The sequence below is a fragment of the Alosa sapidissima genome, chromosome 5 (genome assembly GCF_018492685.1).
Source record: "Alosa sapidissima isolate fAloSap1 chromosome 5, fAloSap1.pri, whole genome shotgun sequence".
NCBI classification, from domain to species: Eukaryota; Metazoa; Chordata; class Actinopteri; order Clupeiformes; family Clupeidae; genus Alosa; species Alosa sapidissima.
The window spans coordinates 11042284-11066842 of record NC_055961.1 but is presented as its reverse complement, the minus strand read 5'-3'; the positions used below and the strand labels follow the sequence as shown (position 1 = coordinate 11066842).

The 24559-nt window shown below is 45.6% G+C and overlaps 1 protein-coding gene across 2 annotated transcripts in view; it reads right to left on the bottom strand.

Moving 5' to 3' along the window:
- nlgn2b (neuroligin 2b) overlaps positions 1-4854 on the bottom strand; it is a 37580-nt gene extending 32726 nt beyond the window's left edge. For both annotated transcript variants that reach the window (XM_042093470.1, XM_042093471.1), the window contains exon 1: positions 4000-4854. In XM_042093470.1, coding sequence (XP_041949404.1) covers positions 4000-4543 — 544 coding nt within the window. In that variant the 5' untranslated portion in view covers positions 4544-4854. The remainder of the gene's footprint in view (positions 1-3999) is intronic.
- Between the last annotated feature and the right edge of the window lie 19705 nt (positions 4855-24559).

Genomic DNA, 24559 nt, shown 5'->3' with positions numbered 1-24559 from the left:
TTGGACTAAAGCGGATATTAATTTGGAAGTCTGCCTGGACAAAAAAGCAGAAGAGGCTAGTGGACCAGCATCCTTCACTGACTAGAGGAGGTAGTGAAAGAGAAACTGTCATTTGAAAGCAGTAAGATTGAAATGAGTGTGTGACCGAATCTTCTCAATAAAGCTCCCAAGGTTGGTGCAATATTACTGTTCCGTACTCTGCTATGTGTTGTGAGTATCAAAGTTATTCACACACCGGATTTGCTAAGGATGTATTACAATCAGGAGATAGCAAAATGAGTCCCACCTTGCAGTGGAGTCACTGTTGAATGGCAGATAAAATAAATGTATTTTCTTGCAGAACCCTTGGAGGTTCCGCATTTTTGCATCTGGATTGGACCAAGTCCATTTTCATTTAAAAGATAAAATGTAAAAGGCAACATTTTGTGGAGTATCTACATCAAACCACACAAGCTTTTATGCAAAATAGCCAAAACCAGAAAGTTTCTCCTTAAAAGAAAAACCATAACAACACATTTTTACTTCCCCTCACGTTCATGTAAAACAGTGTTTTGATATTCTGCATTGATGCCTCATTGTCTCTCCCAAGGGTCTGCTTTGAACTGTGTGTGTATGTGTGTGTCCATGTTTTGCATGTATGTGTGTGTCTCTGTGTGTGTTTATGTGTGTGTGTGTGTGTGTACGTGTGCATGTGTGTGTGCATATGTCTATGCACACAATAGCGTGCGCCAGTGGATCTCTGTTCCAAATCACCTGTTAATTAGTTAGGCAGCAAAGGAACTCTGCTCACATAATGTGCTTAATTGGGCCTAATTCAAAAGAATATGTTGAAAGAACACCTTTACTTTCCAATATGCCTCTTAATTAGCGCAAGAGAATCAATACTTATTAGCTGAAATCAAACCCATCTACAAACAAGCCTAGCTAGTGTGGATGGAAAAAATAGAAAAACAAATATTCTCAGTGAGGTCGTTCCACTCATATATACACCAATTCCCACTCCTATTAAAACTCAGTGTACAAGAAACACAGTGCACAGGGTCAATGAATTGATTTCAGATGCAGATTGGTTTGACTTCCCTTAAAGAGACTGTGAAGAGCTGTTTCATTTTAGATGAAGAGACAAAGCGACTATGCACAGTGTGTGTACTGTATGTGTGTGTGTGTATGTGTGAGCAGGGCCCATTGCATAACAATGTGGTGCACACAGGGATAACTTGACACAGTGGTGATCGAGGAACTGTGTTTCTTTTTATTTATTTTATAATTATTATTATTTATTTGATATATTTTTATTATATATATATTTTTTCTACTTTGAGATCAATTTGTGCAACAGACAGGCTGCAGTGTGTGATGTCGTCCTCATGCAGCAATGCGGTCTTAGGCTTCGGCTTCAGTGTATAGACATATTCTGCACATTTTGGACTGAATGTTTGCCCAGTCTCATAGCTCAGGAGGAAGAGGAAGAAGCAGAAAGAAAACACACATCCCACAATAGAGAAATAGGGACTTGAAAAGAAACACTCTTGTGTATAAATAAGTTTCATCTGTTTGTTTCATTAAGAGAATACATCCCCCCCTTGTTAGGATGTCCTAGATTTTTTTTTTTACCCCTTTGCTGAAGTTTGAAAAAAAAAAAGTGTGTTTTGTGCGAATCTGTGTACATGTGCAAGTCTATTGAATCATACATGCGATAATTATAATCTTTGTTTTGGGTTTTTGTTCTAAGTAAATTTTAAATGAAGTAGAATCGACTGCTGAGCAGACAGATCTTTAGCTTGCAATCTGCATATCAGACCAAAAAGCTTGCCAGCTAAAAAGCCTGTTTAAGTGGCAGCAATAAACTACAGTCTCGCTTAAGTTTTTTTTTTATTTTATTTTTTTTAAAGATAAATTGCACAGTGTTTTTGCACAGGCTGACTATTTCAAGCACCTGCAGCATTTTATGTCATATCCTCTTTACTCAGTGTCTCTTTAAAATGCTGTCTGTGGTCTTTGCTGAGCTTCTGAACAGAAGGTGGGTGTAAAACTAAGTCAATCCTTTGCAAAAATTCCACACAAAAAAAAGACCCACATATTACGGTCCACTCTGGGTCAGCCAACCTGAGTGTTTTTTGGGATTAAGGACAGATCTGCGTATACTAGAGGACACACATAAATAAAAAATAAACATACACAGACAGGCACTGACACACAGACACACAAACAAAATACAAAATAACCAAATACATAGACACACTAACTAAAATTGCTCAAAAAGACACTCACAAACACACATGCACAGTAACACAGACATACATACCTACACCCTCACAATCACACACACAAACATAGACATGTAAACATACACATACACACACACACATACACACACACACACACACACACACAGACATTTTAACAGATGGCAGGCATTGAAGTGTTAGCATGCGACTAAGTGCTATTATTCTTTAGTAATCTCACAGGCGCACGGTGTCAACTCTGAAGAGCCCTTATCTAGCCGACTGGCCCTCCACACCCACTCACGGCTAGCGCACAACACATCCTCCTCCGATCCCAATCACTGCCGCACCTGCTCAAATATCAGCTGCCATCTCTGGGCCAAAACGGCCAAAAGGTCAAGATTTTAGAAAAGTACACCTGACAGAGAGCCATTATCCTAACCATTTCTATTGTGTGAGCACCACCTCTTACTCAGCATAGAGTACAATATAACTATAATAATAAAGGATACCTTGTTTGTTTACCAAACCATAAGAGTGAAATTGTCTCATTAGTTGGGAGAGTATGGCATAAATGTCTGTGCATGCGTGGACATGTGTGTGTGTGTCTGTGTGTGTGCAAGTCTGAGCGTGTGCATGCGTGTGTGCGTACGTTTGTGTGTGTGTGTCTGTGTGTGCATGTGTGTGTGCATGTATCTGAGCATGTGCATACCGGTATGTGTGTGTGTGTGTGTGTGTGTGTGTGTGTGTGTGTGTGTGTGTGTGTGTGTGTGGTGGGTGTCTGGGGCGGCTAGTGCAGATCTACAGCTATGCTCTCCCTGGACTTTCCAGCTCGGCTCTCTCTACTCTGCACGTGGCCCCCGGGGTTAGGCAGACATATGACCCAAACAAGCCTCCGACGGAAGACGGCCACAGATGATTAACTTCCCATCAAACACTGGGCCCTGGTAACCCTGCTCTCTGAGCTGTGAAAGCCCTCTATAGTTTCATCTAACTCGAGTGTGTGCGTGCGTGTGTGGGCGCGTGCGTGTGTGTGTGTGTGTGTGTGTGTGTGTGTGTGTGTGTGTGTGTGTGTGTGTGTGTGTGTGTGTGTGAGAGTCTGTGTGTGTGTGTGTGCCTTCACCTCTAAATTTTCAACTACTGTATGTATGTGTGTGTGTGTGTGTGTGTGTGTGTGAAATAGAGAAAGAGAGATCACGTCTTCACCTCCCTGTATATAAGCTATATGTTTGTGCTTGTGTGTGTAAATGTGTTCTCTCATCTCTGTATGTCAAGGTATATGTCTAGGTATATGTCTGTGTTTTAATATATGTGTGTGTGTGTGTGTGTGTGTGTGTGTGTGAGAGTTCTTCTCTTCATGTCCTGTATGTAGGTCTGCACTTGTTTGCCTATGTGTTCCTTCATCTTTGTGTCTCAAAGTGTATGTGTAAGTCTCTGTGTGTGTGTGTGTGTGTGTGTGTGTGTGTGTGTGTGTGTACATAATGTGTGTGATTGTGTGCGTGTGTGTGTGTGTGTGTGTACATAATGTGTGTGTGTGTGCGTGTGTGTGTGTGTGTGTGTGTGTGTACATAATGTGTGTGATTGTGTGCGTGTGTGTGCGCGTGTGTGTGTGTGTGTGTGTGTGTACATAATGTGTGTGTGTGTGTGCGTGTGTGTGTGTGTGTGTGTGTGTGCGTGTACATAATGTGTGTGATTGTGTGTGTGTGTGTGCATGCCTCTGTGATACAGACCCTGTTAGTATGGGATCTCGTTCCCCTCCGCCCCCGATACTCACCGTCCTCGGTGGGCACGTAGATGTTGAGGTAGAGGCAGTCCTCGCTCTGGTTCTGGACGTAGGCGGCCGCCGCGTCGAGGTTGTCGGTGAACCACACGGGCAGCATGATCTCGGGCAGCACGCCGTGGATGTTCTGCGGGCAGACGGGCGCGAACTGCGTGGCGTTGCGCACCTCCTGCCAGGAGCCTGGCGCCTCGGGCGGCTGGAAGCGGCGCTCGCCTACGGGTGGCGTGGCGTAGGGTACGCCCAGGTATTGCTCCACCGGGCCCAGGATCTCGTTGTTGAGCTCCTTGCGCACGCCGCGAAGTTTGCCGTAGCCTGTGGTCACCACGGGGTGCTTGGCGCCACCAGGGCCGGCGCTCAGGTCGGCCCGCTGGCACGAGGAGAGCGCAAGACGCAGCGCCAGGCCCAGGAGCCACACCAGGCAGGTGTCAGACATGCGGCGCGGGCAGGCGCGTGCCACAGAGGAGCCCGACGAGGAGGAGGAGGAGGAGGACGAAGATGCCTGCCGCCTGCTGGGCCCGCCCGAGCGAAACAGCGACATCGCCGACGGCAAAAGAAGAAAAAAACGAGGGAGGGAAAGAAAGAGGGAAGGAACAGAGGGAATGGAGAAGGGGTGAAGAAGAGTGTAGAGTTGGAAACTGTCACACCTGTGTTGAACACGAATAACACAGGGGAGACCAGTGACTTCTGTTCCAATGAGTGGGTGTACGTATGTGTGTGTGTTTATGTGTTTAAATGTGTGCTGGGGTAATTATGAGGATGTGCGTGTGTGTGTGTGTCTGTGTCTGGGGGGGTAACTATGAGGATGTGTGACTGTAGGGGTGGGTGGGGGGTGGTAACTATGAGGATGTGTGAGTGTGTGGGGGGGGGGGGGGGGTAAAATGGAGGCCTGATGGGAGACAAATGAGAGAATTCCTAAAGCCGCCCTCGCAAACAGAAGGTGGATTAGGGGGATGAGAAGGACGCGGGCGGAGGGCTTTTGCGGAGGGATTAGGGTAAAAATTGCGCTCTCCCCCGTCGGCCTGGAGTTGGAGGGTGGGGTGGGGCAAGGCGAGGTGGGGAGGGCAGAGTGGTAGGGTCCTCAGACGCTCTCTCCGGAATGTTCCATACCCGCTGTGAGCTCCTCATCAGCCTGAGAGAGCTGGTAGCAACTTGCACCCACGCAAACCTGAGAGAGGGAGACAGAGAAAGAGAGAGAGAGAGAGAGAGAGAGGGGGAGAGACAGAATAGAGGTCAGTGTGAATGAAAGAGAGTGTTAAAATAACGGAGAGAACAGAGAGAGACCAGCAGAGACTTACAAAGACGATGCTACAGAAGGTGGTCTTAAAATAGCAGTATGAATTACAGAGACGTCTGCGTGTGGGTGCAGACACACATGCACACACACAAACACCTACAACAATGTTGTTTTTTATTTTGGCGAGAGATTCCTGAGACTTGCCACTGACTAACAAGCCTTTCTTTGCACTGAGTTAAAAGAAATGTGATCTCAAAAAAGCTGCAAACATAACAACTCGCTGCCAACAATTTGGTGTTTATGTCGCGGCTCACACAACACAAATTCATTTGCCTGGGAGAGGTGGGCAGAGCGTTGCACGAGCACAGCAGCACACCTCACACACACACACACACACACACACGCACACGCACACACACACGCACACACACACACTCACAGTTGTGTTAGTGCATTCTAGCACTTGGTGGCTAATAAGTCTGCGACATGTACGCAGCGTGACCGTGCTCAGGGGTGTGAAATGCTAGCAGTGCTTTATAATTGACTTGGCGCCTCGGAGGCAGACCGCGAGTCAGCTTAGCCATCAATCAAAGGCAATAAATACGTGACACCCTGCCACCATCCATCCGCCCTTCCAACCCACCACCTACTCAACCTGCCTGCATTGGGCTCGGACCGCACAAACAACATCTCTCTCTCTCTCTCTCTCTCTCTAGCTCTATCTCTCCCTCTCTCTCTGCCCCCCACACCCCAACCCCCAAACAGAAGCGCGAACGTGTGTGCGTGCTGTGCTACATAGCCGGCCGTTCCAGCGCTAGCGCGTGTTCCGCTCAGCTGGACAATGCTAATGGGCATCAGACTGCTGTAACGGAGGGTGTTTAGGTGTGATGGAGGCCCTACTGTAAGTGTCACTCACGGGGGCCCGGGTGCCTCCATTAAGATTTAGTGATGAGCGCTGGCTATCAATCGCCGCAGCCAGACCGAGTCTGTCAGGAGGAGACGCCGGCCGGAGAAACCAACCGGTACACAGAACATCTGCATTTCACAACAAAAAAAAACACACGCATGCTCACACACTCACACACATGCCCACATACACACACACACACAACCTCACAGTCTCTCTCTCTCTCACACACACACACACACACACACACACACACACACACACACAAACACACCACACACAAACACTCTCTCTCTCTCTTACACACACACACACACACACACACCACACACAAACACTCTCTCTCTCTCTTACACACACACACACACACACACACCACACACAAACACTCTCTCTCTCTCTTACACACACACACACACACTGGGAGTGTGTGCACAGGGGTTCTCCTCTAGTATTGAGAGGGAAAGTAGTTATCCAGTCCAAACACAAAAATGCCCATGACAGCTACCATATGTCTGCACGGCTATTTCAGATGGAATACATATGCTAATACTCTGGCACAATTAAATCTCTTTAAAAAAGACTGAATAAGCCTCTACATAGAATCTGCCAAGTGTGATATGGTGTGGCTGCTTATTACCCCCACTTGCCTTCATTTAAACTGTTTGTAGTAGCCTACCTAATTCTAACTATCCTAATTTTTGTTGGTGCTGCTAATGTATTTTCCCGATAGCTGAAATGAAATGCCTCCGACTTCTCTCTGTGTGTGTGTATGCGCGTGCGTGTGTATGTGCGTTTGCATGTGGTGATAGCCATGGAGACAAATATCCGTGTGGATTGAAACTGGCACCTCAAACCACAATGAGAGAGACAAATGCGTGGGGTGACTGATGACATGATGAGACAGACACGCCTGTGAAATGACTCCTCCGACGGCACATGTGCAACTCGCGCGGGGGCCCCCCCCGTCTCAAAACAACGACTTACGAGGCGACAAGCCCGATATGGATGGATGTTCTCCCGAGGAGCAATACAGCACAGAATTACGGCAGGATTGATGGGTGATTCTAAAGAACTGTGCTTTCTTTTCGGGTACAAACAGGCCATCAGAGAGCTGGAGGAACTGAGGCTCACTAGGTGGTTTATGCTTTAAGGCAAAGCTTGCTTGTTGGCCAGTTGTTTGCCCAGACACTTTTCAGATGATGAGTGAAAAATCGGAACTGAAGAAGGCCTCACGGGCCAAAACGTTATCCAATAAATTATACTTTTAGAGCCAGAGTGTGCGACCTCTTTTTACAATTTTTTACGTTTATCAGCAGAAGTCAACACCTTGTTAATAGTGTTTTGGTGTGCGTTACTGTCTCTGTCTATACACATGATGAGTCTTTAACCATAAATAATGACACGGTGACAATTAAGATAAAATAAATGTAAGTTCAACATGATAAGGGTGAAGAACAGAAACGATGAGATTTCAAAGCAAAAGTAACAGAAGGGCAATGAAAGATAACGACTCTAATAATGACAAATATGAAAGAAAAGTGGAGTAGAAAGACGCTGAAAGACAAAGCCAGTGCTGTGGACGTCAGTCACTCACGAGCCCGGGCGCTAATGAAGAAACAGAGGAAGACAGTGGTGTTAATGACGACGATGAAGACTCTGACAACGACGATCATGATGATAAATTGAAGTGCCTGGATTATGTCCACCAGGGGTATTGGATTAAATAAGGATGACTAATGCAGTGAGCATCTAACTAACTAGGAGTTCCCTGACCTCTGTGTCACCGCATGGTGTGAATGTGTGTGAGTGTGTGTGTGTGTGTGTGTGTGTATGTGTGGGCATGTTTGCGTCTGTGCATGTGTGTGTGTGGGAGAGGGTTGGTCCTCTGGGAAGGGGGAACCCATGACCACACGTATTGGGTCGACATCATGTGATCAAATCGCTGCCGCAGTGAGATCCCACGTTATTATTTCTTTATTAACCGTTTTTCTTCTTCTCTTCCTCTTCCGCTCGCTCGCTCAGTGAGCTGGAGATTCTGAGATGTCCTAATGCATGCATATTTATAAAGCATAATTAAGGCCAGGGATTCGCTTATGGCTGCAGGGCTGAGAAGAGAGAGAGAGAGAGAGAGAGAGAGAGAGAGAGAGAGAAGAGAGCGTTCATAAATATGCATTTGTTTTTGATGCCCCCCACGCCCGATCCTCCACGCGAATGCAACCATGCTTGAAATGCATAACTAACAGACCGGAGCTCCGCAGCAAATATTTGCACCATGGAGGGAGAGCACGAGGAAGTGACCTCACCCGAAGACACCCCCATCCACAAGCTAGCCCTAATACTGGCAAAGTAAGCATTCTCTAACTTTAGAGCTTCTTTTCAAATACACACAATACACGCACACACACACACACACACACACACACACACACACACACACACACACACACACACACACACACACACACACATACACACACACAAACACACACACACACACACACACACACACACACACACACAAGGATTGTTGGCTCTGCTGCAGCTGAGTGGAAGTATTCCAGGTTTAAGTATCAGAAAGAACAAAGTGCTATGAAGAACACCATGAAGGGCACTGGCCTCAGACTGATCTGAGGGCTCGGATCCCGAGCGTGGCAGAGGGGATTATTGATCACAGTCCACGTTGCCGCTGTGCACCCACTTGAGACTGCATCACAGCTTCCTACTTGGTTAGCTTTTCCCTCAATACGGCTGAATTTGGAGCAGAGACTGGGCCGAACGTGGCCCAGGTTTGAGCCGAATGTGCAGGGTCATTGCCAGATGTGGTCCAGATGTGGTCCAGAGCGGATGCTGTGGGGATTTTCTTTCTTTTTTTTTTACTGCACCACTGGAGGCAGGAGTCCTTGGATCTATTCTCCTCCTTTCTCACCCTCCACTGCAACACCCCCCCTCCCCACAAGCACATAGACACACACGCACACACATCTGCATGCAGGTGCACTTATGCATCAGCATGCATGCGCACGTGCATGCACAAACGCACACATGCACATACACACGCACACACACACATTCCTGCATGCAGTTCTGCACTGTGTCTATGAGGCAAGTTTATGTATACAATAGTATGATAAGGTCAGCTCATAAATCACTCACTGATAATATTTCTCTCTGCTTGCAGATGTGTGTGTGTGTGTGTGTGTGTGTGTGTGTGTGTGTATCATGTATCGTGTGTGCTCATTAGATTATGGATGAATGTGTGCATGTGTAAATATGTGTGCATGTGTGTGTAATGGGATCTGTATGGCTCTCTGTGTGCCAGGAACACCACAAGCATATGTGTGTCGCTGTGTGTATATCTGTATGTGTCAGGTGTAAGCAAGTGTCCACAGCCTATGCACAAGTAAATCCATATGTGTAAATGTATGTGTGTCTGCGCACAGGCATGTGGGCACGTGACATCCTTAGCTTGTGTACTGTATGTGTGTATGTGTGTGTGTGTGTGTATGTGTGTGTGTGTGTGTGCGTGTGTGTGTATGTGCCGGTTGAGCGTGTGTGCTTCTGCAGTTGCGTTTGATGTGTTTGATGCTAAATCACTGCGTGTGTGCGCGCATGTGAAGAATGCTGGCCTGGCTCGATGGAATCCCACGCGAGTGCCCTGATCGATTAGCTCCGTGTGGGCTAGGTTATGCCCTCCGGGAGCTAACAGTCCGTCAGACGCTCAGTCAGTCATTCAGGCATCCAGGGGAAAACCCATATATGTTTGTGTGAATCAGAGAGACCTGCCGCTTCGCTACGGCTGCTGCTGCTGCTGCTACTGCTGCAAGCCCACTGCAGTGGCGTCAGAGTAGAGGCTGCTTCTCTGTCACCAGGGCCCCAGAAACAGATCCCCCACCCCCAACACCACCCACCATACCCCCACCCCCACCCCCAGAACCACATTCCCATCCCAGCACAGGAACACAAACGACTGCAGTGGATAACCACTGGAGCTTAGAGTGAGCGAAAGAGAGAGATAGAGAGAGCGAGAGAGAGCGAGAGAGACTGTGATGAGGTATGGGTTCCGCTAACACAGAGCCTCCCAGCAACCAAGCAAATAAATAAAGTGCTCAGGGACATTGCTATCAGATCGTTCTAACATGAGAGAAAAAGAAAATGTGGAGTCACGCTCTTTGGAGAAAACAACCAAAAACAAAGAAAAAAATTAGAACACAAAAAATGAAAATGATGGTGGTGGTTTTGCTGTCGGTGGTTGTTTTACTTTCTCCTTGATGTGCCAATTCATTTCTCGCCTCTTTTGCCCCCACTCCAATGTACTTTCTCTATGATTAAGCACCCAGGAAAAAAAATATGGATTTCTTCTTCTTTTTTAACCACACTGGTAAATGTTTGATCAATCTGTCTCTCCAGAGGAGTGGGCAATGAAATGGGCGCCTAATTTGGAGCGGTGGGATGTGAGGGAAGTGCCGCTGAGGCTGCTGATACAACGCCGTAGCGTCCCGCTCCCGGCCTGGCTACCAATCACCACCCTCCTACGGCCCACCATCTGCTTCTCTCTCTCTCCGTGTATGCGTTCCCCCTCTCTCTCTTTCACTCTCTCGGAGCGAAAGGGGGGCCCTCTCGCCACTTAGCACGTGTGCTAACTATGAGCGCCAGGCTGTTTAAACCCGAACAATTATGAGCACGTCCTCCCATCTTGTGCACGCCCGCTTAAGCGAAGGTTAAAAATAAAGACATTAGAGGTCTCGAGCTTCCCGCAGAACACTACAGGGTTCTTTATGGGCCCAAAATTGTCCTCCAACATGGACTGATGAAGACCTCATTTGTTTAAAAGTGTGGAAAGAGAGAGAGAGAAAGAGAGAGAGAGAGAGAGAGAGAGAGAGAGAAAGAGTGAAAAAGAGGGAGAGTAGCCTGCCATCTGTTCCTCTCGCTGCTCTCATCTGCGTCTGCCACGGGATCCAGAGCATCCGCACCCCTGCTCTCGGAGTGATAGACGATACACCTTCCTCCAGCTTTTTCTGGCCCTGACACTTCTGGTGCGGATCTAAAAATAAGCAGGTTCTTAAATACAAAAAGTCCCAGTAGAGCCAGGTGATCTTGATCCCGGAGAACCTTTTTTTTGTTCTCCAACACACGTGTGTAACCCTAGACGATTTCACCGGGAGCTGAAGGGATCTGTCCAGGAACAAATATGCACCTTGTTCTAAAAACTTGCTTCTGGAGTCTGTCTAGAACACTAAAAAAAAACATTGTCCTGCCTTTTAAAAATAAATCAGTGAGAATTGCAGGGTTTTTTTTTTTAAGGAGCTTGACTGTGATGAGTTTTGGCAGGTGAAAATTAACACTGTCATCATCATTGTTCGCACCACCCTCATTAAGACCATCAGTACACAAACACAACGCAAACCACCTCACCTTACAAGCTCACTAATGTGGGCAGCCGTGGACTACTGGTTAGGGCTTTGGGCTTGAAACCGAAGGGTTGCCGGTTTGATCCCCGACCAGTAGGAAAAATGTGGGTGGGGGAAGTGGTTGAGCATTGCTCTCCCACGCCCACATCCCCGGCTGAAGTGCCCTTGAGCAAGGCACCTAACCCTCACTGCTTCCTGAGCGCTACTGTAGCAGGTGGCTCACTGCTCCGGGTTAGTGTGTGCTTCACCTCACTGTGTGTTCACTGTGTGCTCTGTATGTTTCACTTATTCACGGATTGGGATAAATGCAAAGACCAAATTTCCCTCACAGGATCAAAAGAGTATGTATACTTAATGTATCTACACCGCCTCACCTTACAAGCCCACTAATGTATCTACACAGCCTGAGCAACAGTGATGATTTTATATGGCTAGTACAGTATAAAAAGCCCTGAAGGCAGGAAACAACACAAGCCTCATCGTCGACAGACATGATCAGCTGCCAGAGGCACCACTGCTGAATGGGATAATCGCTGGCAAACATGAGCTCTCCACTGCAAGATATATGGGCACTTCTCTGCGCGAGAGGAGCACCCTACAATCTCTTGGATCAAAAGCACTGCTGAGGCCTCAGCTGTGGCGCAACTGGCTGGGGCACCTGCACTGTACGCCGGCGACCTGGGTTCGATTCCTGCCCCGTGGTCCTTTCCGGATCCCACCCCTGATCTCTCTCTCTTTCTCTCTCTCTCTCTCTCTCTCTCGCTTCCTGTCACTCTCCACTGTCCTATCATTAAAGGCATAAAAAGCCCAAAAAATATAAATATAAAAATAATAAATAAATAAAAAAGCACTGCTGAGGGACACGGCAATTCACTCCATTAAGTGTCATCATAAGCAAGAGAATGGGACAGAAAAAAATGGCTTTCTGAGCCATTGTGTAAGATAATGAAGTGGCACCAGCATGTGGACTAACAGTGCGTGGTCAGAGAGTGGTCTCCACCTGTGTAAGTCCCACAGTGTGTGTGTGTGTGTGTCAATGACTATAGTATTAACCTGGTTTTGGCAAATGTGAGAATTTAGATTCTATCTCTCAAATATATACATTCCTTGTGACTCCATCTGCCACAGTCTCTCAAGTGAAGTTGGAGGACTCTGAAGAAGCCTGGCATTCTCAGAGGGTTCCCTATAGAAGCCTGGCATTCTCAGAGGATTCCCTATAGAAGCTCACTGCCAGCATTCCAAATGAGGCTTTAGAGGGGTCATCTTGGCTCAAACATCAGAGGCTGGTAAATGGCAGTTCACCTCAAAATGCCAAGACCAAACAGATTTTCTGCACCGTCCCCAATCCCCCCCCCCCCCCCCCCCCCCTCACCACCACTCTTTCGTTAAGTGAAGTATCCATTTTGGATTCTGCACAGACCCAACCAGGGGCTAATGAGACCCCAAAAGAGACTGTCCTGTAGGGACCGAGCTGAGGCGTGCTCACACAGCCTTGAAAAAGAGATGCAAAGACCATCACTTCTGCTCATTTTTAATGGGCAAAAAAAAACGGGATCCGCTTTCAAGTTTCGAACTACAGCACCAATCTGGACTCCATTTTGAATGCGCTTACTGTAACAATGTCCTCACTCTAGGTTGATAGGGTTCGCACTGAATACTTTAAAACACTGGCTTCTGAGTGAAGAGTCGGAGTGTACCGCAGGCTGTTGGCTTTTGGACATGTGTGTTGTTCCAGGGCTGACATTGGTCTTCTGACGCATACGGTACATGTGCTGCTGGGGCTGTTTTAGCAATAATTCATCTGAAATGGGACATGTGGCTTGAGACGTCTGGGCCTATCCCATCTGTGTTGTTGCTCCTGTTGGTCTCAGTAGTGTGTGTGTGTGTGTGTGTGTGTGTGTGTGTTGTGTGTGTGTGATTTGTGTGTGTGTGTGTGTGTGTGTGTGTGTGTGTGTGTGTGTGTGTGTCTGTGTGTGCGTGCATGTGGGGCTGTACGCGCATGCATACATCTGTGTCACTGTGTTTATTGAGGAGTGGTATTGTGCACTACTGTATGGGAATGTTTGTGTGTATTTAAGCATCACTGCTTGTGCACTTGTGCATATGAGTTGGACTTTATGGCTGGGCTGTAGCTCATCCCAACGCTCTCAGTGGAGCTAGGAGATGCTGGGTATGTGTGTGTGTGTGTGTGTGGGAGGGGGATGTCGCTGGGAGTTTGGGAGGTCCGTTTGATACCCGTATCTCCTCTCAGGAATGGCGGTGGAGTTGTGCTCGACTGGACGAATGGTCAAGCGTGAAAAGTGTCTCTGAGGAACGATGGCATTTGAACAAACGTCTCAGCATGGCACTGTTCGCTGCATGGAGGGCGTCTGGTCTGCCACGAAGAAAAAAGCAGGTACCCCACCCACCACACCACACCAGCAGGGGCAGGTGGGAGGGTGAGGGGGATTCAGCATGGCTCCCAACAGGAGACGCAAGGCAGACCGTGCGGGAGGCTACTGGTGGAAAGCCTGGTGAGTCGTGAGACACCTCAGCGAGGTAAAAATAGCACGAGAATCTCTCAACATGGGGCAGAACAACATGGCTCACACATGCATACACAATCAGGACCCGATGAAAAATTCCACTCTCTGTTCCTCTGCTGTACATGCCTTTCCCTGTTTCTCCCTCTATATCACACACACACACACACACACACACACACACGCACACACACACACACTTACGCGCGTACACACACACACACACACACACGCGCACACACACACACACACACACACACACAAACACACACACTTACATACTTCTTGAAAAATTAATAATGGGAAAAACATACGTAGGAACATAGTTCTGCACACAAATATACACACAAAAAAAGTGTGTGGTGTGTATTGGATAGAAAAAGTCACATATACACACCATCCATCCACCATCCACACACACACACACACATAAGCTACACACTGTGCACACATTATGTACAGTATATGTTCCCTCACATCCATACAAAACAAACCCACTTACTCGTACAGAAAAATAAACCCAATGTGATGTGGCTTGACTCCTTTGCTGTCATTCTTCGTTAATCTATTGCCAGTTAATCTAGCCTCGAACTGAATCACCTCCCCACCCCCCACTGTTCCCCACCTCTCAAAGAGTGAATCTGTTCCGATTCATAGTTAAATCTATTCTTGGCAAATCTGTTCTGGACAGCAATATCCTAGCGGAGGTTAATCTGTCTGGGAAAAATAATCATTTTAGGATGTTATTTCTTGTTACAGTGTTAATTTCAGGGTGACCCCATAATTACTCGGAGCTGCTGGGCTGTCATCGTCCATGAGCTCAGAGCCTCTGCACAATGCCCACTGTTCAGCCCCGGAAAACGCCTTGGTTAGTCGGCTACAGCACATATACTGTAGGATACACACACACACAAACACACACACACATGCATACATATACACACACACATGAATACATATACACACACACATGCATACATGCATAAAAGCAGGCACACAAGTACACGCTCGCTCACTTTCTCTCCCACTCTCTCTCTCTCACACACACACACACACACACACACACACACACACACACACACACAGATGAAGTCTAACTCCTTAAAACCAGGGGATAAAGAGAGAAAAGAGAAACCTTTTCTCCAACTTATACCGCAGTGAAGTTGAAATTCAGATATCTTCCAAGGTAAAATAATCAAAACAGAACTCTTTTTTTCAAAACAGAAAAAAGGCTAGAGTGGTGAGAGTTTGCCCAATTCCAGGGGGAGGCCCACGGTCAAGGCTGTGGAGAAGCCGGAGCCAAGTTCACTTTCAATCCCCATTTCCCAGGATGCATCAGCATAAGTCACAGCATGAGAGAAACAATCAGATAAACAAGCTCATGAATAATCAAATAAAAGTCAATTAAGGAGGCTCTAACGAAGCAGGAGCGTCAGCTCTCTTAATGAGCAGGAGGAGAGGAGAGTGGGGTTGGGGGGGGGGGGGGGGGGGGGGGGGTGGGGGGGGTTAGTGGTAGAAGAGGAGAGAAGGGTCAGCCTGCTACTGTTTGGCCAGACGTCAATAGAGTGCCCAGGGAACGCCCGCTCCTCTCACACTCCATGCCAGAAGTTCACACACCCCAGGCTAAGAAGGACCTCCGTCTATCCGTCTGTCTTAACCTGCCCCACTCACACAGGACACAGATACACACACACACACACCCCACACACACACACACACGCACACACACACACACACACACACACACACACACCACACACACGCACACACACACACACGCACGCACGCACGCACACACACACACACACACACACACACACACACACACACACACACACTACTACTACTACTACAAATACTGCTACTGCTACTGCTAGTATTATAACAACTACCACTACTGGTGTTAACTACCTTTCACTTAAAGGTGCTCTAAGCGATGCTGGGTAACGTCACTTCTGTTGACTTTCAAACAAAACAGAGAGCTAGCTCGCTACTACCTCCCCCTCCCTCCAGTGCTGCTCCCGTGCAAATTGAAACTCTCCTAAACGCGCATTTTGTCTGTGAATTTGTTCCATGCTAGAACTAGGTGATTTACATTCAAACTCTCATAGGAAATGTGAGGTCTGTTAGGGCTCTCAAATGAAAAATTTCTTTCATATGAAGTCAATAACATTTGCATGTAATCGTTACTCCATTTTAAATTGTGGAAATCCTCCCCTAAACTCATGGCGAGTTTTACTTCTCTTAAAATTTCAAATCCTGCTGGCTGAACAATTATTTTCTCTCCACCTCACAACCACTTTCTAAGGGCAATCCCTCAAGACTAATTTCAAACTGATTAATTCTTGGACACAGACATGTATATTGCGCAAAACTAAGAAAGAATTCCAATCGATATACAGTTCTGCAGAATGCAGCAAAACATACATTTTGAATTCATATCATCATTAAGGGGAAACATTTAGTTGGAAAATATAACAGAACATAAATCGGGATTAGAAAGCGTGTGTGTGTGTGTGTGTGTGTGTGTGCGCGCGTGTTTGTGCACCAATGTCTATGTGTTCACTTTTGCACACGGCTTTACCACTGTCTATGTGTAGTAGACATATGTGTCTCGTGTGGTCATTTGCCTTGATTACAGCCATGTGTGTGTGTGTGTGTGTGTGTGTGTGTGTGTGTGTGTGTGTGTGCCTATCCCACAGCACAACGGTCCTGTGCAATCTGGTCGCCCACTAATTACTGTTTATTTAAACAGCATCCAAGGTGTGAGTGAACACTGTATGTATGAGAGAGAGAGAGAGCAAGGGATGGATAGAGAGAGAAAGATAGAGAGAGAGAGATGGAGAGAGAGCAAGACTCAGAACAGCTGCCTGCCCTCCGGTAGGAGCAGGAGAGACAGAGAGAAAGAGAGAGAGAGAGAGAGTGAGAGAGAGAGAGAGAGAGATGGCATGATAGAGTGAGAGACAGAATGATAGAGAGAGTGCTAAATAGTTTTTAAGGTAACTTCACCAAGGCTGGCCTTTAGACAATGGACACCATCCCCGTAGCCCATGCTACTGTCTCAGCCTCAAGAGATTTGACAAGGTGACTGCCCAAATTCCAGGAATCCTTTAACAACCTACGGAGCTAAGGGGGGAAACACTGCAGTGTTGGGGTGTGTGTTTGAGTACGCGGCTTGGGTGTGCCTGTATGTTGCCTTCCTGAATCTCGCAGACAGTTCAATTTATTTTCTAAGCTCCAACTCTTCAACTTAGCACTATGCAGACAGTGACAGGGAAGTGCTGCCATTATAAGGATGATTTGGTGCTTCTCCCAAAATGCAATTGGGTGACTGGATCTCCAACTCTATGGCGCATATCTCCTCAATCTCTTCCTCCCTCCCTTTCTCTCTCTCTCTCTCTCTCTCTCTTTTGAAGGAGGCGTATCTGATGTATGGAGCTGAGCGTCGGCGCGGATGAATGCGAGGCAGTCGTGTGGTGGGAGGATGAGGGATAATGGGAGGGAAATGGCGGCGAGCGGGTGAATAGAAGGCACACTCCTTCTTGACACATGAGACTGTTTGCAGGAGCGGCACACATCAGGGCCCAGAGAGCGAGGGAGAAGGAGAGAAGGAGAGCAAGAGGGAGAGAAAGAGAGGGGGGGGGGGGGGCTTTGATTTAGCTTGGGGTTCAGGGCAGCCTGGATGGGCTCTATCCGTCTTGTAAAGTAATTACACAGCAACACTTTTCATTGGGGAGAGGGGCATGCAGGAGATGTGTGGGTGTGTGTATGTGTGTGTTGTGGTGGTGGTGGTGGTGGGGGGGGGGGGTATGCTGTGAAGATCTTGGGGTGAGACAGATCTCAATGGCTTTATAAATCACTGCTCACTAACAGTAAACAGGGCAATACGAGTGTATAGGTTAACATCTCGTTTTATCTACTTTGTTGAAAAGAAGGCCCCCTTGACACTGCCTTCAAGCTTTTAAGAGGTAGCATGCTCCTGGTTTAGGTTAAGAGAGAGAGTGAGAAAGACAGAGAGAGATAGAGAGAGGATGGATAGGGGAAATGGCATAGGAAGGAAATGAGCAAAGTGACTGTGACTGTCACGTTTGCATGGCTGAAAAACACACTGAGATGAACACATGCGTGCATGCACTCTCTTTCACTCACACACTCTTTCATAAGCACACTTATAGTCACACTCACACACACGCACATACACACACATAAACAGTACAGTTAAGACATTCCTATGAGAAACAGTAAGGTAGTTGCACCATGCCCACTGCTAGCCTCTCTCACACTGTGGGTGGGTGCTTCTAGTATCCAGTTAGCCGTACCATATTGAAGGGATGGTTCAAATCCGCCCTCTCCACCCCTTCCATTGGCTCATGGAAAGAATGATTAGTGTTGCTGGGACTGGCCGCACTGGCATATTGATTTAGGTCAGGAGGTTGGGTTTGGCTGACATGCTACCGCTGGAGACAAAGCTCACTCAGTCTCGCTGGACTCACTGACATAATGACCCTCACTTTGAGACGGATTGGTCCAAGCCTGCAATGCTTCTGTTAATCTTTAACAGAATGATAGCTACTTTTCCTGTGTTTGTCAAATACAGAGGGTATCTGAGTATTGATCTGCGCTGATGGTTGCAAGTCCGAGAGCAAAATGTGTACACACTCGTCTCGGTCGTCCATCACAGGAACATATTTGGTGCCGGTATGGATTTCCAAAACGGTCCCGACATTGATAAATAACTTCGACTTTCATTGTGACTTAACTATACATTAACATTAGCATATGCAATTTAGAATGCAAACTTCATTGACCGCCCTGGCTTGGAGGCCAACTCAAGCTAGAGTGAGGTTTAATTTCATTTCAGACTTGGCGAACAATCTGTTGCTGTCCACGAGGGAGAGGTGCTGAAAGACTAACTGCTCGCGCGGCCCCGTGGAAGTCGGATTCACGTGTCTCAGCGGCACTCACGATGTGCGTGCAGAGCTGCGTCGTGTTTGTCTCTCCCTCCTTCGAGCACTGTTTTGTAGTTCATGTTGGTCATCAAATATTAGTCTGTCTTTGGTGTGTTTTGTCTTAGTTGTGGGCATTCCGAGTGGGCTAATATATCAACCAATATCCAACCTCGGCCTTACACAATACTATGCGCTGCATCTTAAAGCGTAGTCAAATAGTCAAACAAGCTAGCGAGTCGTAGCCGCATGGTTGTTGTTTTTGCCCTCCACTTCTAATATTTAACTGCCGTTTTAATTATAATGTCACTGGACTTCACGATCCACCATTCTTGATTTGTTATTAGATACAAATTAGATTAGACATTAGTTATTCTGCAGTCTAGAGAACAGCTTTAGCCCCACAGATAGACAGTTTAGATGCGAACACATCAGTACAAACACACCAGGTCGCGGTTGCAATATCGTCTGTACCGCGTTCGACTTCCTTAACCGACCTAGTCAGCAGCTATTCTGTCAGTTACATTAGAGTGGCATTGACAAACCGTTCCCACAAGTGCATTGGTTTAATCAAATACTCACAGTTACTTTCCCCCTGGGAGGATGATCTGGTCTATGCTGCTATTGACTCAGCATTGGTACAGAAGGTAATCACATTGTTCGATTCCTTTAGGTGATCCCCTGAACACAGCCATAACACATAGGAAGTTTCTATGATAATTCACTTGACGTCAGGCTTTTAAAAGTAGACTACTATGCGTAATTAATCTCCGAAAGGAGGGAGCGGCGAGCACCATCGCGACAAACGCGATTTAATGCTATTTAGAGCAGTTGATGTATTTGATTTGATGCATTTTATGTGGTAACACAATAAAATATCAAAATAGCCTTTAGCCTAATAGAATATAGGCTATAAGAGGTGACAGGCTCGCTAACACATTCAAAGAACCTCGAGAGTAACACTAGCTGAATTATGACAGATGCTGATTGGTAGAGCTATGATGCAACTCTTTCACATCATGTCATTGTTTTGTTCAAATGAATGTTATATAGATGAAATAAGACTTCTTTAAGACAAGGTGGTAGGACAATATGCATGCCTCAGACACTGTTCCCACATATGAGAGAAGCTGCAGACATCACAAAAACAAGTGTTTTGTGCTTGATCATAATTATTAGATTAATACAGTTTGATGAAATGTGAGAGTGATGGCAGAAGCCCCTTCACTAGTGCTACAATTCGGATGCCTGCACCAATCCAACATAATGTGTAGCCTATATAATTTTGGTGTAGAATAAAGGTATTAAATACATCTCCCAGAAGCCCCTGCTTTGTGCCCCCAACATTCCAATAGACCGGTTTAGTTAAAGGGACACCAGGCAACGTTTTCGTGTTAATTACTCATCTTCGTAAGTCGGTATATGGTTAAAGGAACCGTATGTAAGAAATGTATTTCAATTAATCATAAAATGCCCCTGATATGTCACTAGACATTAAGAAATCATATTCATTTCAAATACTTATATCACTGACAATAGTAGACTGGCCAGGATATTGTTGTGTTTTGGCCTGATGCGCCACCCTCCACCTATCTACTAATCACGAAGTCAGTAGTGTTTCGGCATGTGGGTGAGGGGGAGGGGATACTCAGCTCTACAGTAATTTGAAAGTGATTGCAGTACCAGTTTTGGCCACAATCTTACATATGGTTCCTTTAAATGACTCGTTACAGGGCGAGAGTCTTCATTCGGATTCATTTAAAGGAATCCTACTGCCTGTAGGAAGAATATCCCTTGCAAGTTCAGTGTATCCTACCCGCCGACCGAAGCAGGCAGGCTAACAAAACGCTAGAGATTGTTGCAAACGTGTGTATAATGGCAGAGCCGGCGAAAAAGCAGCGAAAACCCTTGACAGAAGACGCAAAGAAAAGGAAAAGAGCTTCAGACCGAGCGAGGGGGAGTTTCGTAGAGAAAAAGCATCAGGCTTGCCTGGTGTCCCTTTAAGGACGAACTCGGAGGACAAGCAAGCAAGACATTGAAAGAAAGACGCAAGGTGCTTGAAAATGGTTAACTTTTGGCAGAGAAAAGCAGACTGAATTTCCTGTTTGCAGTACAGAATCTAACTTTTTTGTGATGTGTCAGTTCAAAGCTAAAAATGTTTAAAACGCCAATAAAGTAGGAATTGCTCTGTCTTCAAATAGGCAGCACTAAGTATTAATAGATACTATTAAGCTAGACTAGACATTTGGATACGAAGCATGCATGCATTATGAAGTTACAAAGTTATGCCACACATGTTATCTTCATGCTCAAGAGGAAAAACTGAAATTATATGTAGGCTAAGAAAAATAGGGTAGTAACGTTAACGTGTTTTATTATATTTCTCAGCATATCATTTCTATAAGAGACTTGATCCATGATTATGGAGGCTAACGTTAGCCTACATTTCACACAAATGACAAGATGCAGGGTAGCCTAAAGTTAAAGTTCACACTCCATCTGAGTAGAGATTGTTTTAAGAAAGTAGACATGGGCTTGCAAGTAACGTTATTGCATACTATAGCAATAAGGTCGCGGGCTTGCTTAGCTAATCCGGCATGTATGCTAACGTTACTTTCCTGTCAGTTAAAGGTGCTCTAAGCTATGCTGGGTAACGTCACTTCTGTTGACTTTCAAACAGAACAGAGTAGGGGTGGGCGGATCGATCTAAATATCGATGCCAACACTGGTATTGGTATTTGATCGATACAACTGTAATTGAATCAATATTTTCATTTAAATATATCTCCTCTACGTTCACTATTTGCTTGTGCCCACTTTTATTGAGCCAAAATAGGGTCTTTAATATTGAGAGCTTGTGAAAAGATGTTCACATGTGTAATAAAGTTTTGCAGCTGTGCAAAAGGAGTTCTGCATGTGCAAAGAAATTTTGTACCTGTAGAAATTTCTAGAAATGTTGTACATGTGTGAAAAAAACATGTACCTGTAGAAATATTATGCACTTGTGTGAAAGAAATGTGTATCTGTAGAAATGTTTTGTACATATGTGGTGGAGGAATGCGGATCTGTAAAAATATTTTGTACACATATATGGAAAAAATATGTACCTGCACAAATACTTTGTACGTGTGTGAATCTCCTACGCGACGCTTTCCTGCGCAACACTGAAAGTACGAGCTTGTGAAACTGATTTGCAATGCTTACGGACTTTTGACCACCCATTTCCGCTAACCCACAGATAGGCCTACAGCCTAACGGTGTGCTAATATAATGTCCATTGTCTAGCATGGCAAACACCTTTGAGCTGTTGTCTACGATAACAACTGGCTCGTCCATATGCTTGCATATAAGGCTATCATGCACTCCTGATTGCTTTCATCTAGTCAAGCATGTCCATCATTACCGCATATATTGATAAACTAGAAAATAAACATGAATGTTGTTGAGCAATCACACACATTTTGTTGTAGGCCTAGTATAGATCAGACATGCAAATAATATATGCAGCCCATTGAAACGTGTTATCTATAACATAGTATTTTTTGCTCATGTGACCTGCTATATTTAGGCTAAATTAAAACCAGAAAAAAGGGAGAGATTTTTTGTTATTCGTTATTTTTTTTATTTTTTTTTAAAAAGGCTGTAAATTTGGTTTGCATTTATTCTACAGTGCCTAATAACTAATAATTTTGTGCTCTTCAATACATTAATAAAAATATATTGCCTAAAGAATTGATCATTCATTCACCTCAGAAATAATGACATCCTGCTCTCCCCTACACAAAAGTATTTTTTTTATGTGAAAAAAGTATCGAATTGGTATCGGTATCGGCAATACAGACCCTATATGTATTTGGTATCGATACCAAATTTTGCAGTATCGCTCACCACTAGAACAGAGAGCTCGCTACTTCCTCCCCCTCCCTCCTGTGCTGCTCCTGTGCAATTTAAACTCTCCTAAACCGCATCTCGTCTGTGATTTGCTGGAACAGTTTGTTGTATTTTTACGGGCTAGGTTTGCCCAGGTTGTTTTTGTTGGTTTTTGGAGCCTGGGCTGTCCACAGAGATCGCGTTCGCGAGTATTCAGGACACAGACACTAGCGGTTGGTTAGGGCATGTTTGCAGTAAGTGACATAAAATGTTTTAGCCTGGAAAACATGTGGCATCGCTTAGAGTACCTTTAACTTCCAGCACAATGCATTTTGTGTATTGTATTTCAGTCAATCGTTCAATGCGTGGCCAGCGGCATAGGCTACTTTATCAAAGTAATTATCCTCTGACCTCTGGGAGAAATGATTGCCCACCCCTGTCATTATGTAGCCTTTGAGTAGGTAATGTTCTCACTTTAATCTAAATCTAAACTAATGTTTGTGCAGTCGAAGCCCTAGCCTAAGCCTAACCAACCTTCACAGTAACTGGCCAAATGTTTAGCCTAGAAGCTACCTTTCGTAAATCATCCGTTTCTTTAGGTAAACCCGCTACAGTACACCTCTAGATGAAAACAATCCAGACTCGGCTATATCGAAATATTTAGGCAATATGCTTTTATTCTTCATCTTATATCAAGTTAAGCCAGCTTGCTTTCTATGCGCTGTCCGTGTAAACAAACTAGCGCTTGTCCTCCGAGTTTGTTCTTGACTACGGTTGTTAGGGACCTGAAACCGGTCTATACTGCATGACTCAGCATGAATATTTCATGAAAGGTCATCGTTGCTAGAAGTGATTAGGCCTCAGGGCTCCATGTTGGAAATGACCAAGCTGTAGTGACGAGCCTGCTGAGGTACAAAGAGGGGAAGGTCTAGGGGGGAAAATATGACTTCTCACAGGTGTGGCAAGACGAGACGGCACATTAAGAGGTTTCAAATACATGCTTCAAGGGCACACGTGCCTCCTCTAAAATCTACAATCAATACGCCATCTCACTATCATTGCCACATACCTAATTAGCTCGAAATGAACTTGTGGAATGTCAATACAGGTCTGAAGATAGCACCCCATGAAATCAACCAGGCACTTACCAAGCAGATTGGTAATAAAACAGGGCCCGCTGATAAATGGCTAATATTCTGCATTATTTAGGTGCTTGTTATGCTATGCAACATAATTCGCTAAGCCAGATGCTCACCTTCAGGGATACTTGTGGTGCTTTAAATAGAACACATTACACATTCTGTAATTAATTCATAACACTGGATTTATACCATGTGGTGAAATAATGAAGGCAGATTTGAGATTTAATGGTGCACTGACTCTGCCCAACCTGGATTTAGAGCGTGGATATTCAGATGGGGGGGGGGGTCTACAGACTTTAGTGCTTCAAGCTCCAAACGAGTTATATGAAAGGGCAGCCTATCTGTGTTCTCCTTGTTTGGACTCTGCTCGGTGGTTCACTGGCCATGCCTTGTAGACTATGTTTGGCTGTCTTTCTTTGTTATATTTAACTGTTTGCTCAGTTTCCCTTTTTTTCCTTAACACACAACCACTCAATTTCAGTCCCTGAGCTGCTGCTGCAATGTAGCACATCTGTGATCAGG